At 46.6% G+C, this 17550-nt stretch overlaps 1 protein-coding gene across 1 annotated transcript; it reads right to left on the reverse strand.

The window, feature by feature from the left end:
- Window positions 1-2222: 2222 nt before the first annotated feature.
- Window positions 2223-4585, reverse strand: LOC104495452 (PH and SEC7 domain-containing protein 3-like; the record flags this gene model as incomplete). The annotated part of the gene is made up of 3 exons (XM_010138420.1): window positions 4452-4585; window positions 4023-4103; window positions 2223-2615 (listed from the first exon to the last, which is right to left on the reverse strand). Coding segments are annotated over exons 1-3 (608 nt in total), but the record flags the coding sequence as incomplete, so codon positions are not given.
- Between the last annotated feature and the right edge of the window lie 12965 nt (window positions 4586-17550).

The raw sequence follows: 17550 nt of genomic DNA on the forward strand, positions 1-17550 counted from the left end.
GCCCGGATCTGGCAGGGCGGTGGGCTTGCCTTCCCCACCTGGTTCTCCGGGAGAGCTGGACCACTTCAGCATGTGCTCCCTGACATTCCGCAGCGCCAGGCAGGCGCTACTTGAAGGAAACTACAGCCCTGATGCTACCGCAGGTTTGTGGCACTGTAAGAAACAAGGACCTGAAGCAGAAGGCACAAAGGTGCTGCAGTGGCGTTTCACACCCACATCGCACATGGACTTCTGGTTGGAAAAACAAATCTGGGATTGATTCAGACAACATAACCATGCATGTCAACTCAGAAATAGTACCCATGGCTCAGGCAGCTATTTCTGGTTCACCCAAGCATCGCCGCGACACTCCATCGTGACCCCTCTGCGATTAAATCCCAGTAGCCCCCAGTATGCACACAGTGCTCCTCACCCACGTACTGTAACACCATGATTCATCACTGGCTTCAACTATATCGCACACACAATCCACCAGTCACCTATACCCTTGTGCAATACAACATGGTACTAGAATATCACGGGGTGGGCGAGCTGGTTAATAAGGTTATTGTCAGGAGGTTTACCCTGTTAGGCACACCCGTGGCCTGCTGTACTGCTGCAGCTACACTCTTGATCGACACTTCCCTTAACAGACTGAGCCCTCCAGGCTTATCCCTAACAAGCCCTGCAGACCTCAACAGCAGAGCTTCCTAACTTCTTTTTTATTGAGGCAGAAAAAAGAAGAAATTAAAAATCTTCTGTAGTTTATCACTACGGCTGAAAACTTAAACTAAAATTAACTTAATTCTTAATGAAATCTATATGAAGCAGGCACTTAATGTGTCTCTAAGCATTATCTATGCACACCTTGTCTTTGTGATAACTTCTGTCTTGATGAGCTGATGTGGGTCTTACTTGGCAGTACTTTTAGATGCTGCAACTACAGGGTAACAGAATCTGGCCCTCTGTGTGCTGCTTGTCCACTGCCCAACCTCACAGCAATCTCTGGTTTCAGCACAAGTAAGGAGCTGCAAGAGTCAGGACTGACCTCAGTTTCTGGCTCTCTACTGGTTGTGACAGATTAAGCAGTCACTTACTGCCTATGGGCACCAAGCAGCCCAGGATCATACAAGGTTTAAACATCCTTTTTTCACAGGATGGATGGAGAAGATGTTCTAAACTGCTAAGTTCTTCTGCATGTTCTTTTAAGGGCAAACTCTACCTTAATCCATAAAGTCAGCAAAATGACTTCTGCTCAAAGGACTTCTTTCACACTAGCTCAAAAGGAATAAAACGTAAGAAAGACCTGCCTTCACGGATTCCCAGGAAAGCGCAGACCTGACAAGTCCCATCTAAAGGAACAGCCCATATAACATCCTGTCCATGCAGGATGCAGACCTGAGGTATCTTTGTCACTTACAAGATCCCTCAACTCTTTGCAGACTACTGCTTTTGCTCGACCCCCACTCTTACCCTGTCACTGCTTTTCACTCTCCCCACCCTCTTCAACAACACAGGACAGTTGAGGACATTTTGCTTATGGAGTGAGTTTCTACAATTACACAATATTTTCTGACCACTTAGCCTAGTTTTTGCTTCTCTTGTGACTCTTCTCTTACTGGGTTTTCTCATCTCTCCTTTTACCCAAATAGAAATTATTAACAGTTTTGCAACACTCCCTCCTCTCTCAATCAGTAAATAGTGCACAAATGAAAGAAGCAGCTAACAGTCTCTAACCCCATGAATGTCATGGGAGCAAAACCTCGTCCCAAGTGAAGTAATCACCAAAACCCCTGCTGACCTCGAGAGAGGAAAAGCTATGCCCAGAGAAACACTTCTAACATCCAAATCGCAAACTGCATATGGACAGCTCGTCCATATGCACAGGGTGTTACTGTTCCTAAAATTGCTGCTAACAAATTCAGGTATAACTGGAGCTGAACAAGGTTCATCTGTAACCAGTAACTAACTCCTCAGTGGACAGGTCCCAGAGATGCAACAATACTGGCCAGCCTTCTACCCACAAAACCTTTGTAAAGCAAATTTGCATTTTTCTAATGAACAGCAGGTTTGGACAGCTCTCCTCTTCCCTGCAGCTCACTCTTGTAACCCTGGAAATTATTCTGCATAGAAAATGCGCGGTGTTGAAAAATGCAAAACTACACTCTGCAACAGTCCACTGAAGCGAACACACATTGGGGGAAAATCAGCAGGCACGCAGAGAGCTCATCCACTGCTTTTACCTTTCCAAACAAGGGACTTCCGTGACATCTCCTCTGAAGAGCGTTTCGCTTACGTTCCTTAAGCCGTTGGTGATTCCTTCACCACAGCCCTTCACCTCTCCATGAGGGGGAAGCTGTAGAACATCTGGATGCACAGAGGCTGATGTCCGATCTAAAAACTGGCCACCCTCCTTCATGCGCTGCTGGATCATGGGAGTGAGTGGCGTCTCAAAGCTGAAGAAGCTATCAGGCTCCGAGTACAATGTCTCCAGTGACTCTGCGCTGTAGTATAAAGATGCATTGTCTAGGATGTTTTCGAACTGTGAGCTGTACAGATCAGTGGAGACGTCAGAGTGCCTCTGCCCAAGGACATCTTCATATTCTCCTGTGGCTTCTTCCCCTTCCTCCATTATCCTGGAAATTAATCAGAAACAACTCATTTCAGCTCAGGTGCAAGAATCAGACCTCTAGGTGAACCTCCTCTTTGTGAACAGAAAGATCAGAGCAGCTTTGTGCCGGGGAGGGCACTGCCGATAAAATGCTAGTTTAGCCTTGCAACACCTCTGTTCATGACTGGCGCCATCTCCCTCTCTACGGGCATAAAAAGAAACAATCTTCTGGGTAAAAGAAGGAAGTGGGGGGAATGCCTAACATTGCCTAACGGATGAGATCAGCAGCTTACATGCAAAGAAGAGCACTCACAAATGCGTGAAGTCTCTACTAGCACCGCTGTCATGCCACAGGCTACACAGGTCAGAGACACGCATCCAGATGGGGCCTCTGCCCCCAGAAAACAGTTTGCTGGCTCTGTGGTCCTAGGGCTGGGGTCTTCAGTGAAAGGCTGGAGGACATCCCTCCAAAATGAAAAGGGAAGCAAATGCAATTAAAAACTTGTAGACAGGAGAAGCAGAGTTGAAGGGGGAAGACTGGGCCTGCTTGTGGATGGACAGGGGAAGGAGTAGCATCCCCCTGCAGAGTTTTCTCTCCTGCACCCAATACCGTGAAGCTTCTCATGGCACATGCCAGGCATCAGGGCTGCCCACCCAAGCAATCCCATGTGCTACCCAAAGCAAAAATCCACAGATCCTGAGGTGCAGGGGCAGGAGCACCTCCCTTGCTGAGATCCTGCTGTTTCAGCAGCAGACACCCCACCAGGTCAGAGCAGGCATGGTTTGCTCAGAGCACGCCAGTGGGACCCTTTACTTTGAAACAGACATATGAGGAAAGAAGAGTGAGCAAACTGGGATGTGCTTGTAAAAAGCAGTGCACAGTTTTTGCATATACATAGGTAACGTTATATAAACACAGATAGATACATAATATATAGAAAGCACATCACAGCATTTACCCTCTTACAACATACAAGGCCCTGGATAAAAATGTTTCTATTAGCCAACCTCTCAAGAGGTGCTTGCACCGTTATTGCACGAGCTCTGCCCGAAACCAGAAAATCCGGCCAGATGGATGTGGCCAGGCCTGCACGCTGCCTGTATTTAATTATACCCCATGTCCAGATCCCAACTGCACCAGCTACAGATGCTTCATCACACAGCCATTACTGTGCAAACAGCAAGAGACATCTTCACATTTCCAAACCTGAGACGGGCTTCAAACTTCAGCAAGGCGGTACGGATGAGGTTCAGTCCCAACTTCACGCCCTAGTCACCATCAGGCATGAATTGCTACTATTGCCACCATGCTGCAAGCAGCAGACAAACATCTGTTGTTTGCCATTAGCTCCTAAAGGGGTGGGCACAAGCCATGAGCTTGGGACAAAAGAAACCCTGCCTGCCCCCTGCACCCCCTCAAGCACCATCTCACCTGCCCTGGCCTCTTGCTAGCACAGCCGTCTCCTCCACGCCACGGTTTTTCTTGTCCTTCACAAAAACTTCATCCTCTCCACTTTGATCAAGCAGCGCCAGAGGAGTGGCTCCTGAAGCAGCTGGTCCCAGCCTTGGGTCCTCACAGACCTCACTCCAACCACTGTCTGGCAAGGAAACCAAGCATGGGGAGACCACTGGTGGTGCAGGGTGGCTATAGGTTTTGGGGAACGCCTTCCTCTCCACAGACACAGTCTCCAGCAATGAGTGCTTCTTTCTTTTCTGCTCCTCAGCTTTTTGCAGCCATAAAATCTCCACCCCTTGAAATTCTACATGTTTGCTCACAGCTGCCTCTTTACTGAGCCTTCTCTCAGGACCCATTTGCATTTTGCCTTGACTGTGTGCTGAAAACTGCTCAAAATGCACCCACCCCTCCACTTTGCTGGCTGCTTCCAGGTTCGTCACAGATGGTCTACGACAGCTTGTCTCCTGTGCTGCGTGGACCTCCTCAGCTTTATTACTGATAGCTTTCAAGGACTCAGACTGCTTTTCTCCAGTCCACATTGCAGCCAGATCTTTCTCGACGATCAAACGCATTTTTTCCTCAGCTGTTGGTTCAGATGGAAGAGGCATGTCTGAGGGTTTTTCCTGGCCTGCTGGAACTGGTTCTCTGGCTGCCTGCACATTTTGGCTGCCAGTAACGCTCTTTTTTTCCATTTGCGTCTCTAAATCAAAAGAAGTATTTGCTCTCTCTTGCACCTTTGTTGCTTCCAGCTGTCGAGAGATTTTCATAATCTCTGGCAGGTTACCCGCATGTTGCAAATCTTCTTCTGGGGCATGCAGCTGTGCTGCCCCAGTAACAAGTCCCAAATTGTCTGCAGGAGCCACAGGCTGAGGAAGGGGCCCACCACATACGCCTTGGTGACCGTCCCGTCGTTCCGGACTGCGTGCCACAGGCTCTGCCTGGCGCAGTGATGAGGTCCTCGATGCGTCTCCGCTTGTCTCTATGGTGCCGTACTCTGGAAATTCATTGATGATGGTATGAGGGAGCAAAGTGCTGCTTCCACGGCCGCTACCTGCAAAGAAAAAAGTGTTGATTTATCTAATGTATGCATAAGCAAAAAGCCTGACCTCCCTTCCCAGCCCTCTCCTAACAGAGTAACTATGCTCTTCCCTGCAGGGAAAATACCGTTCAGTTTAACTCATTTCTGCGTGCTCTCGCACTGCACTTTTCTGGAGCTCGTCCTTTCACACAGCAATTCTTGGGCAGCCCTGCTTTGGGAGTGTGCATTGTGGAGGAAGCAATGTCTGCTACACATCAGAAAGAGTCCCAGTGGCCCGTGAACAGTCTGAGGCCACAGGTCAGATGCAAAAGCTGAAGAAAGCAGATATTCAGAGCTCTGACGTGCATCCACAGCATGTGCTACACGTGTTGGTTTTATTTAAATAAAACGGTTTTAGGTAATTTTCACTTGTAAAGATGAAACACTGGGAAGATAATCAGCCACACCCCGTATATTCCACAGCCTTGACAAAATCAATTAGCTAAATTACAAAGCAATTAATGAGCAATTCAACTTTCTGCCAGTACCACTGTCTTCCTTTAACAACTCAGGTAACCGAAGGTCATGTTGCAGTGATCTGTGCATACTAAGTTGTTCCTGTTTTCTGTTGCAGCAAATCCAGCACTGCACAAAACTCGTGCTACCCCTCCCTCCTCATGCTGCTTTTTCAAATGATGTAAACAAAGCAGGAGCAAAAACGGATGGTCCCGTTTTCCAAGTGCCGAGCACGCAGTGGCTCCCATTGTTGTGGGGTAACAGAGAACCAGCTGTCCTCAAAGGGACCTCACAGATGACACAATGACAGTTACTTGGACACCTTATATTACAGCACAAGGAGGAACTGAGCTTTTGGGGAAAAAACAAACAAACAAACAACAGCAACAGCTGCATTAGCTGTACCCTTCTGGAAAAAACTGTCCTGGAGTATCAAAGTGCTTTAAAAGAAACAATGGGGAGAGCACGGGGAGGGGTACACAAAACAGATCCAAACACCTAGTCTGAAAAATACCAGGGGTGACAGCTCTGAAACCGGACACCAACTTGCATTTGGACTCTGCACGGCTCGAGGTGCACCTCTAGGTGCGGCATTGCTAACCGATCCCCATCTCCGATGCAAGCAGGCTGGCCACAAGCCATTTTTAAGGAGGAAGCCAGGTAGCTGTGCTTACTGATAGGCCAAGTTTAAGGTGAAAGGGAGGATCATTTAACAAGAGATAGCAACACACTGATGTGGTTATCTATCTGACAGTGGTTTGTAAAGACAAGCGGCCACTCACACCTGCCAGCTAACTATACAGTTTATCTAGCTACAGGGCAAATTGTGCGTGGTGCAGCATCGAAGTGACAGGCTTGGAGCAAGCCAAACCACAGTCTCTTCCCCAGTAGGTTCTCCAGATATCTCCATGCTGTTGATTTCATTACTCCATAATGAAACCAGTAGCTCAGGTTTCACCTAGGTGACTTGGTTGCTGTTGAGGACAGTAACTGCTGAAAGCAGGGACTTTTTCTCTGCTGCAAGGGCCCAGGGAGCTGTGAGGAGCACGGATGTCCTGTCCACTTCTGCATCACCAGCTTGCTTTCATGGCAGGGTTTCCAACACACAGGTGTAGGTGTACTGGAAGAGTCTGAAGAGAACGAGGTCTCCCTCCCCACATGAGCATTTCCAGGCATGGTGCTTTTTCTAAGTGCTCAAAGCTCCATTCAAACAGCCCCCTTTGCACGCAATTGAGCCATGCAGTGCTTGGGTGCATGCCAAGCCCACCCACTTCACAGCACAGGCAACAGGTTGCTATTGGGACACACTTCCACCAGGACAGATTCATGAATGGAACAAGGCTGTAAAGCTGCCACACCCCTACACCTGGAAAGTAGGTGTACCACCCTACACCCAAGCCAGGAAAAGGCCTCAGCTCCCCACCCCATAGCCCTGCAGTAGCATTAGTACTTGCTGCTCTCTCAGCATGTGGCTAGAGATGGGATTTTTTAAGAAAGAAAAACTGCCAATAGGGCCCCCATCCCTACAGGTGCTAAGGTAAATGTAGAACCTTATCAGTGACAGAGCTCCAACTATATCAACTCTCGGCCTGCAGACCTGCAAGCAGGAGGTGCTCCAGTGGAGACTGCCTCATGCCTCCAGCAGTGAAGGGCAGCGCTTGGCCATGCCACTGCCTGGGCTGCATGCTCTGGCCACACACCGAAAGAAGGCAATGTATAGCACCCCATGAGCCAGGACCCCCCGCACCTCCCTCCAATCCACCCACCCCACCTCACTGAAAGGAAGCCCAGAGTATCGCCCCTCCTGGTCCCCCACAGGGCTGGGATGCAGCCAACATGCCCTGACGGCCAAGCTCTGACAAGGCACTGCACACAGACCCTGCCAAGGAGCCAGGCTCCTCTCTGCTAATTGCTATCTTAGCCTCTGAATTGACATGAGGGAAACAGAGGCGGCCTTATTTCTGGCAGTGAAAGCTAAATACACTGCTACACGTCTCCATCTGCCACTGACTACTGCTGCTGACAGCAGTAAGCAAGATTCTGATTTACTTCTCCTCCTGAACTTTATCCCCAGCAAACTTTACCCTCTGGCATGCCCAGCAGACTCCAGAAGTGGTATACATACAGAGCACATAGACACATACATGGACACAGAGAGACGTGCAGGAGGAGGGAGTGTGGACACAGGTACTCCTCTCTGCCATGCCCAGAAGCTGAGTCTCACCTGGGCAAGAGAGGAGCACTTTCACGGTAGAAATTTAAGGCTTCTTCTACCATAAAGCACTAGCAGCAACACTCTGGAAGTGGTGCTGCTGCCGTATGCAAGCACAAGTCAGCAGGATTCTTGCCTTCACCTCATCCTGAAGGAACATTGCCTAATTCACTGTCTGATTTTAAAAAATTCACATATGGCACCAAAGCAGCAGTCTGTGCCCATCGTTAGGTACCACCATGCACATGACTGCTGAGGTCTCCACACCTTTCAGAAATCCACTACCAAGAGCACCCCACTCCTAAAAGGTGCAAAGCTTTTCCCTTTGCTGAGAGAGCTATTTCGTGTACCAGAGCTTAGAGGAGCTTGAGCTCTTTAAGGGAAACTCCTCCCTTATTCCCATCCACCACCACAGCATCATGTCTTGCTGCACCTACTGGCGTATCCTGTCCAACCCTATCCCCCAATATGACTGCATTACAAACAAGGCTAGAAAGACAACAACAAAATTTAAGGACCACACTGAAGATGAGCAGGGAAAAAAAATACTCATCACCAAACAAACAAAGGACACACACTCTCAGGTAACACCAATTTCTACTTTGCATTGAAGGTGGCTTCTTTCAACAAAGCAAAAAAGGAAAAAAAAAGAATTAATGGAGAGAGAAAAAGCTAAATTAGAAAGGGGGTGAGAGGCTAGAAAAATGAGATTGGGCAAATCTAACAGCAGTTGGCAGCCTTTCTGATGACTAGACATTGAAAGAATTCATAACTTAAATCAGATATAGATATGATATTTCATAGGTAAATAACCATTCCATGTCAAGCAAGCTTGTCTACAACATAATAAAAGGAAATTCTAGGAAGCAAAACACAAGTTACAAGCATAGACAGACATTTTGTTTACAGGTACATTTCACAAAAGAATTGTGTGAGTGTCTCTCTCTCTCTACAGTATATATATATATATATTAGCTAGCTCGAGAAATTAGATATATTTGCTTGAACAGTCTCCTTACTCACAGAGGTTACTGTAGCTCCAGCAGTTACCCATTGGTCAAAGAAATAAAATGCACAGATCATCAGTTTATCTATAGCGATACCAGCTAATTCAATTGCTGCTGTTCTAGTCAACTGGAATCAAAATAGTTTCAAATTTCCTGGCAGCTGCTGCCCTGCACTGCACACAATGATGTAAATGGATGCTTTCTGAGTATTATGAAACTGATGGGGGAACTGCAGTCTCATTCAGTCTATCGCAGGAACTAAGGAGTCCACCCTGGCAGCTTGCAGGGGGGAAAAAAAATTTCCTCCAGCAAGGCTGCCTGACAATATGCCAGTAGTCTGTGCTTCGCTGCCGTTTATTGTAACTGTGTCCATAAGGTATGAATTGGGCAGAATGGCGATGCCGAGAGTCGTGTGCTGGTTTCAGAGCGTGGGGTGCCTGACAGTGTTTCGGCATTACTGAGCTGGAAGATATCACAAAGCAGCCCAGTCATCTTGTATTTTATTTCTCTACAGCTCCTTGTGCTGATCACAAGCATCATGCAGAGGAGCCTGCATGCAGTATCACACCGGTTACACTTTCTTGGTACCGGCATTTCTTGCCACTGTTTGTAAAAGGCAAATTAGGGCAAGTAAAAGCAATGTGTGCATTAAATGGAAACTCATCTCTAGGTGACAGAGTTTAACAAAGAAATAGCAGGATTTATGGCATGACACCATTATTGCAGCCTGACAGAAAGGGGGAGGGGTCACACGTGTCTCCTCATCCTGCACTCCCTCGAGTTACAACTTCTGCGGTAACTAAAACTATTCCAATTTATAAAGAAGTGCCTGCACCCACCGAAACAGAGCAGCCTACCACTATGGAGGGGAGACATGCTGCACAATCACTGGCACCCTTGCGCGGAAGCCCTTTTTCCAAATGATGTCATTCTTCATGCTGCGATAGGTCCTGCCTGGCTGGCGGAGGATCTTCGTTAGCCAAAGCCAGGGGATTAGCATAATGCAAGCACTGTGCTTTTCTGACTGGACTGCAAACATACACGCTGGACGGGGTGCAGGGTTTTCCGCAGCCTGCAGCCACACCAGGCTTTTGGGCAGTTTGCTTGCCTGGGGAAGCGGAGCCAGGCATTCATCCCTGCAAAGTTACACCAGCATTATGTGAAAACGAGAAGTTGGTGGAAACAGGGAAGCTGAGTGAAGGCAAGGGGGAAGTTGAGTGAAGCAGAAAGAAGAGCAGAGGAAAGACGTAGGGGAGAGTTGCCTAGAAAATAAGACCTGATTAAAATGCCTCTGCTGCCTTAGCAGACACACAGGGAAGGAGGAGGGGACCAGAGGTGTGGCAGAGCCTACACAGAAAAAGTGACCGTCTTGGCTGAGATCTCTTACCCCAAAAAGACACAACTGGAGCAGGTCACTGCTGCTGTCAGTGGGAGATTTGACACGGACCCAGTAGCGTGCACAGGCAGTATGCGCCATGCACTCACCGTCCTTGAACAGACAATGTTCTTGCACAGGCAGTGGTGTGGCAGCCGGCAGCTCAGGGTTACCCAGAAATTAAACTGACCAGTTCAGGGAAGAAAACAATCCCCTCACAAGCACCACGGAGGAGTGTGTCACTCAGCTGCACACTGGAAATGGGTATCAGAGAACTACTGCTCACCGCTGCTCTTGCATAGTTCCCCAAATTCTGGGGGTTTTGGACAACCAGAGGCTGTGTTAGGTAAACTTTCAGTCTGCCTGTCCTGGTCTGAGTTAGAGCAGAATGTTCTGTTCAGAGATTTCACTTCTCAGCTCGGTCTCTGCTCAGTGGCTGCACTGTCTGAAGTTAACGGCAGGTTGTTGCAGACAGTGTTTGCTTCCAGCAGTGATAATGCCTGATGTCCACAGTCACTGTCAGGGACTGGTGTGCAGAAAGGATCTGGCTTAGACTTGCTCCAAGCAGACCAAGGTCACTGCTCAATTCTGTGCTGTGGGTGCAGACAGTTAGAGGCTGCAGCTGTGGAACAGACGGATCAGGGGACCCTACACTGACCAACCAGGTGTTCCATCCCATAGACATCATATTCGGTATAAAGCTGAGGAATCACGAGGGTCAAGTTCCCTTCTTCAATGGCCAGTGCCTCAGGAGAGCTCTGTCCATTCTGCCTTTGATCCCAATCTGTTCATTCCTGAATCCAGTTCTAGAATCCAGTTCTAGAATCCAGCTCCTGAATCCTGTTCCCGTCTGCTGCTGAGTCCAGACAGGGACTTCCCCAGTGCCTCCCACAGCATCAGTGGTGATGGTCAGTGATGTGGTTGCCATTGGGGAGGTTGGGTCTGGTATTGGTATTGTATATAATCACATATATTTCATTTTACTGTTATTATTTTCATTAAAGCAGTTTCAGTTTTCCTCTCCAACCCGTAAGTCTCTCTCCCTTATTCCCTTTCTCTTCCCCTTTGGGAAGGGAGAAGGGTTAACTGAGAGCATTTGTCATTCATCTAGTGGCTGGCCCAGGCCTAACCCATGACACTGCCACAGGACAGCCATGCCCACATTACGTAAATTCATTCACAAATCCCTCCGCTGGCCAGGTCACAGTGCCTGGAGTCGCATGGTGATGTGATGCCTGAGTTGTCATGGCTTGACAAACAGAGTGAGAAAAGACGCTAGGTTAAGAAGGTAAATCCTGTCCATTAAAAAAGCAATGTCCAAAACAGCACGTAAAATTCCCAGGTCACTGTGTGTCTGTTTGAGTGAGTGTGTGGTTTTTTTACAATTGCAAACCTTCTAATCCTGTTCCTGACAGAAAGCCTTAGGTAAGCAATGCTGTTGCATTGCTTGGTTGCATAATTTTTTCCCCACAGCTTTTAACTATTTCCCAGTGATAAACTGTTTTGGGATCCCTTGCATGTCCCCAGCCACACTAAACTAAGTGTCCGCCAGGGAGGCCCGCACCTTTCCCCCAGCTGTAGGAAGGATGGCACCTTGCCACAGCAACTTGCAGGGCTACAGTGAGATCAGAACAGAGCAAAGTCCAAATTCAGCAAGCAGCACATGCTGGGAGGGTTTAGTGTGAGGGATTAGCCACTACAAATTGCTGTATGGGCCACAGATGGTCAGTGGGACAGCTCCGTCCCAAGAGTCAGTACCCTGGAAGCAAAAGGGTAGAGTGAAACACCTGCTAGTGTGAGCAGGATTCAAAGGGGATACAAAGAGAGTATCTGGGCTCCTTATCCGGATGTAAAAGTGTGGGCGATTCTTACTACATTTAAAATACTTTTCTTCTTTAAAGTTCCATCCCCTGGAGTGGCTGCAAGAATCTCAAGTTTTGGTTTAAGACTTATATTTGGAAGTCTTAAACCCCAAATTCAAAAGACAGATCAGAAAACAATATGACATTTTCTGTTTTCCATGGGTGTGATTTAGAAAGCAAGCGACTAACTGGTGATTTTGTAAGTGTAGATACACACAGTGATAGCAAGAATTACTTTAAAAGCTTCCAAAGAGTCTCCAGCTGAAAGAGCAAACTCCTTTGACACTTGCAGCATTACGAAGACTTTACAGCCTCTCTGAATCTACTTGCACTTAATGTTACATATTTAAAATACTGTATTTTTAAAGAATCTTTTTAAAACCCTCAAAAAGTCCTTCAAATAGAAAGATCTCTTTATAGAAAAAATGTATCGCCAGACTCTGAGCAAGCAAAAACAGCTTAAAAAACCCCACGCTGCTACTCACAGATCTCAGAAACTCTGGATCTTTGCAGCAGCTGCTGAAGAAACTAGGCACATCTGCCGAAAACCATGTTCTTCACTGTATTTCAGGGTTCAAGACCAACCAGCCAAACTAAGAGAAAGCTTCCTAAGCAGTCCTCAAAGCATCCCAGGAGCTGGGTATCAAGTTACGCACTCATCTAAAACAAGAATAGGGCACAGAGGGGCAAGTATTTGCTGCTAAAGGCATAGATGGACTTTGCACTGTAACTTTTCAGCAAGGCTGCGGAGCGAACAAAATTCCGTTCCTCAGGAAGCTGCACAGAGTTCAATGAACACCACAGGGGTCTAGAGCAGAAGGCACTTGTTAAAGCGGTGAACTGTAAACAGCAAAAATACTTACTGTACCCTGTGTTGCACTTTTTCAGGGTGATACCAGACCAGAACTGCATCTATGTAATTTTCATTAAACATCTTCTCCATGTTTATTATCAAGCCATCTCCAGCAGCAGGATGACACGCATCTTTTCCTTCAGAAAGCTTCAGAGATGAATCAAGGCTACAGTGCGATGGAGGGCTTGTGTTGGTGTGCTGCCTAACTCACCAGGTGATGGAGCTGAAGCTGATGAGCAGAGCCCATGGTGACAAGAACAAAGGCAGATTCTGACCCACCATACCCGTCCACAGCACGTCAAGTCAGCTCCCTGAGCCTCCCTGTTACGACCACTGACCTGGATGCATTGTTTTTCATCTCCCCCATAGAAGGGAAGAGCCTGACTGCCTCTGTGAAAGGGTTTCTGAGCTCAGCCTGCACCACGTGTTCTCACAGCACCTCAAGCAGCCAGACACCACCAATGGGCTGACAGCATTATCAGGTCTCCAAATACCTGTGCACTCACATCAGTGTAGCTCTTAGCTTCAGCAAACAGGGAGGTAATTACTGCCTTAACTCTGGCATTTCCTAACTTCCAATTCTAATTCTGCACCTTTAAAAAACAATAAATAAATAGCCTATGTTTTAACAATCATTTGTACTAAACCCTTGGCCTTCAAACAACTCCGTTGTTTTACCAAGTCAAGGATGTGTAATCTTCTCCCAGCAGCTGTAGGTTATGATAACATGAACTATCCAGCTTTCAAGTGCAGGTCACAAGACATCCAATTTCCTCCAGTGGAGTGAGGGACTTAACGGCAATGCTTCATGTCTCTTTAGTTTTTCTTTCCCTGGGACTGGAAACCCAGACATCTATCACAACACACCTGATGGCTCCAGAGGAAGCCCCAAGAAGCAGGACTCAGAAATTCAAAAGAGAGACCACAAGACAGCTCCACCTCATGCAGCCAAGATGCAGAGCAGTGCAACCTCTCCTCCTCCACCAGCATTAATTTCTTCCACACAAACAGTCAGATGTGCTCTTCTGACAGCACTGTAAGAGTTGGATACTCAGAGTATCCAACCAGTAGTTCAAAATCACTTGGTTTAGTCCCTCTTGGAGTGAAAGAAGAGCACTCAGCACAGCTGGTCAATGTGCTGGTGCCGGAGAAGATAATCACTTTCTTAAGAGTGCAGAAACTCAACCAGAAAAGTACCTTTTAGTACAGTACCTCTGGAGACTTAAATTTAAAAAATTAACCTTCTCTTTTCATCATTGCCAACCAGCAACACCAAACATCAGGGATATCTATGGTGTGTATTGAGTACGCACCACTATCTAAAAACTCCTGTGGGTCTTCAGCATGTCAGAAACAACTAAACAAAAGCTGATCAAGTTAAGTATGCATATCAGGATGATGGAATTTCAATTAACTTTGTGGGGACACCACAGCTCTGAGCTTTTCAGATTCCAGCCTTGAATATGTACCTCGTAAACGCCACAGGACATACTCTTAAACGCACATCTGATGTACCTATCCGCACAGACTAGGTCCACTGTAATTAAGAAACACGAATGTGAAAACAAGGCAGTCCTTCGGCCCTCAGAAAATGCACTATAGCACCTTTTCAGTAAAGCAGACCTGCAGAGGAAGATACCTGACCAGGAAGCCCAGACTTTCAGGATTGCCTGGAGGTGGACAGCGCAAGAGAGGAAAACACGACAAAGGGTGGTGCATCAGAATGGAAAGAGATGCGGCTGAAGCTCTGGGCAAGACTGTAGTTGGTTATCTGGGCTAGTGTGATAACAATGAAACAGGCAAGTGACTGTAGCCTAAGGGCAGCTTTGAGAGTGAGGATGAGGAAGGTGCCACATCCACGCAATGCACAGAGGATGCAGCAGAGGTGGGCACGCATGACTTGAGGTGGCACAGAGAAAGCAAGCAAGGCATAAGAGCAAAGGACAACCACGTTAGTGATACTCATATTACAGAAAGCAACTGGGGTAATTTTCTTAATGCCTCTGCTTGTACAAACCCCCCCCCCCAGCAACTGTGTGCTTCCTTTGCTCTTGAAACAAGTTTAAAAAATTCTACAGCAAAAGCCATCATTTCCGTGATGCAGGTTCAGGAACGGGTATGTTGCACGAGTTAAAGCTTGCATTTTGTTTTCTTTCATGTGTCAGCTCTGGTGTTGTTTGACCCCTTGCAGAGGTAATTCAGCACACACTGCCTGGAGAAAGTAAACCTTCTTTTTTAAAGATTTTTTTTTTTTTGGCATTGTTTTGAGGGGTTTTGTTACTTGGTTTTTGCTGGCTTGAGTTTGCTGAGAAAACCAATGAGCACAAGAGCTAGCATGAGACAATCTATGGCAGCATGCAGCTGGGATCATCTCTTTTGGCAGAAGCAAGTTGTTAAATGAGCTCAGTTGCCTCATGACACCTCACTGTACACAAAACAGCAAGTTACAGGCTTTCCAAAAAGCTATTTGTTTCGCCAGGAATTCAAAACCAAGCTCTTTCCAGCAGCTGTTGGGAAAGACCAGATTTGCATAGCAACCCAGGAACTATTTGTACAGGGCTCTTTTGTGAAGGCTGAGATTAAACCCTCTGTTACACAGGAGGAGTGAAAGCTTTCTCTCCCAGAAGCATCAGAGGAAAGAATGTTTATGAGTCTTAAGAAGCTATTTTCTTCCTAACAACTCTTGTGGATTTATTTTCTCATGTAACAGGAATTATGGGGTACTTGATTTCATGTTTACTTAAGCAATTGTTTTGTAGTGTCCCGCTCTTTTTCCCCAAGGGAAGCACTTTTCAGGACTAAGTCATGTTGCCAGAACTTTTTTTTTTTCCTTTTTAGTATTTAAATGTATTAACTGCAAAAAAATTAGTAATCGATAACATGCTCAAGCCTAAAGATGAGGTTGCTCACTGGAGATCACTATTTCCACGGCTGGTTCCAGAGGAGGGTACGTTTCCATATACACCAAGCACCCTTTATGTCAGCAAAGCTGAGAAGACACCTTGTCAAACCCAGCCAAATTTGGCTTTTAAAAAATCATTTTCTTTTGCTGAAAGACAGAAGGCTGGGGTTTTATCAAGGACGATGTCCATATGGCACAGGGGTGCAGGGCCGTGCATGGTGCATCCTCTCTGCTCCTGTGGCAGTGAGAAGCAGCCCCACTAGCAAGGATCTGCAGGGAGACCTATGACCCCAAGCCCTCCCATGATGCGCTGAGGGTCCCAGGGGTCTGAATCTGATTCTGGCCCAACTGATGCATCCAGAGCAGGAGGATGTGCAACAGACAAGAGACGAGAGGAGCCAGACATGAGGCACAATAAAGGCAAGAGCACATGAGTACATCAGGGATCACAAATACTTCAGATAAAACCAGACCAGAGGGCAGCAAAGGAAAGACATGAGGAGAAATTGTTTTAACATGGCAATTTTATTAGCATTTAAATATCATTGATGAAACACCTTTTCTACAGGTATCTAACTTTTTCCCCCCTCCTCTCACCTGTGAAAATGACCAGAAGCTTCAACGTGGATGGTAAAAATCAGCACAGCAGCTTATTAACAAAGTCTGCTGTCTCCCATCTAGGCAAACAGTATTTGCTACAGTCGCCCCCAATTATTCTTCCTTCTTTGTGAATTGGCTTGTCCAATACAAGTATTTTAGTACCCAGTTAAAAAATTCATACCACCAAGAGCATCTAGCAGGGCTTCTGTAACACAGCTGTGGCCAAAAGCGAAAGGATGAACTAGCAGGCAGAAGTAATTAAGCCGTTCAGCAGTTTACATGTTACATTCCCAGTTTCTGAGGCCAGCCAAGGCACAGGTGAACTGCTTTGGGTTAAATAAATTATAAAGTTCAGCTTTACTGCCCACAGTGACAAGCTGTTCTCTTGATCAGGCTCAAACACCAGTATGTCTCCTGCCATGACCCCTTCACTCGTTTGCTTGAAGCCTTTCACAATTTGACCCACGAAAACCATGTCTTCTTTCTTTTAAAGGCAACTTCAGAAAGTAGCAGATTTGTTCAGACTTTGGTGGTGTTTTTTCCCTCCTCATCTAACACACAGAAGGACAGAAAGACTTTCAAGCATAGCTGCTTCCCCCCCAGAATATAGGACATGACATATTCAACATACGTCAAATCAAGGGAAGACAACATTTGGTATACAGAGTCCTGGGTTTGTACTACTGTGCCCTCAGTCACCCCATCTTCATTCACCTCCAGTTAACAAGCAGTTAAAACCCGGTCCTTTGAACAAAAAAAGCAGAAGAGGAAGTACCACTCTCATTTACCCATGGCAGTCAAATGAATTCCTGGAGAAGCAGGATCCATTTGTCTGTGATAGCATGAAGCCAGTCTGGGTAGGCAAAATGTCACACAGTTTGGGGGTTCAATTCATATATGTTTTATGCTAACCACCTCTAAATATCTGGAAATGTTCCCTTGAATTCACTCCCATTTCACTAATTGGTAGCCCCTAATGATCAAATAAAGGAACAGAGGAGCTTTGGAAACAAGGCAAGAACCACCGTAAGAAAAACATGGAAAAGTACACACGTAAGCCAATATTCTTTGCTTATTCTTTGCCATCCTTTATTTTAGGGCTCAGTACACAGTCAGCTCAGAATACTCATCACATTCAATAACTGCTTGCATTAGAAGT

The sequence above is a fragment of the Buceros rhinoceros genome, unplaced genomic scaffold (assembly GCF_000710305.1).
Source record: "Buceros rhinoceros silvestris isolate BGI_N320 unplaced genomic scaffold, ASM71030v1 scaffold12846, whole genome shotgun sequence".
Taxonomy (NCBI): Eukaryota; Metazoa; Chordata; class Aves; order Bucerotiformes; family Bucerotidae; genus Buceros; species Buceros rhinoceros.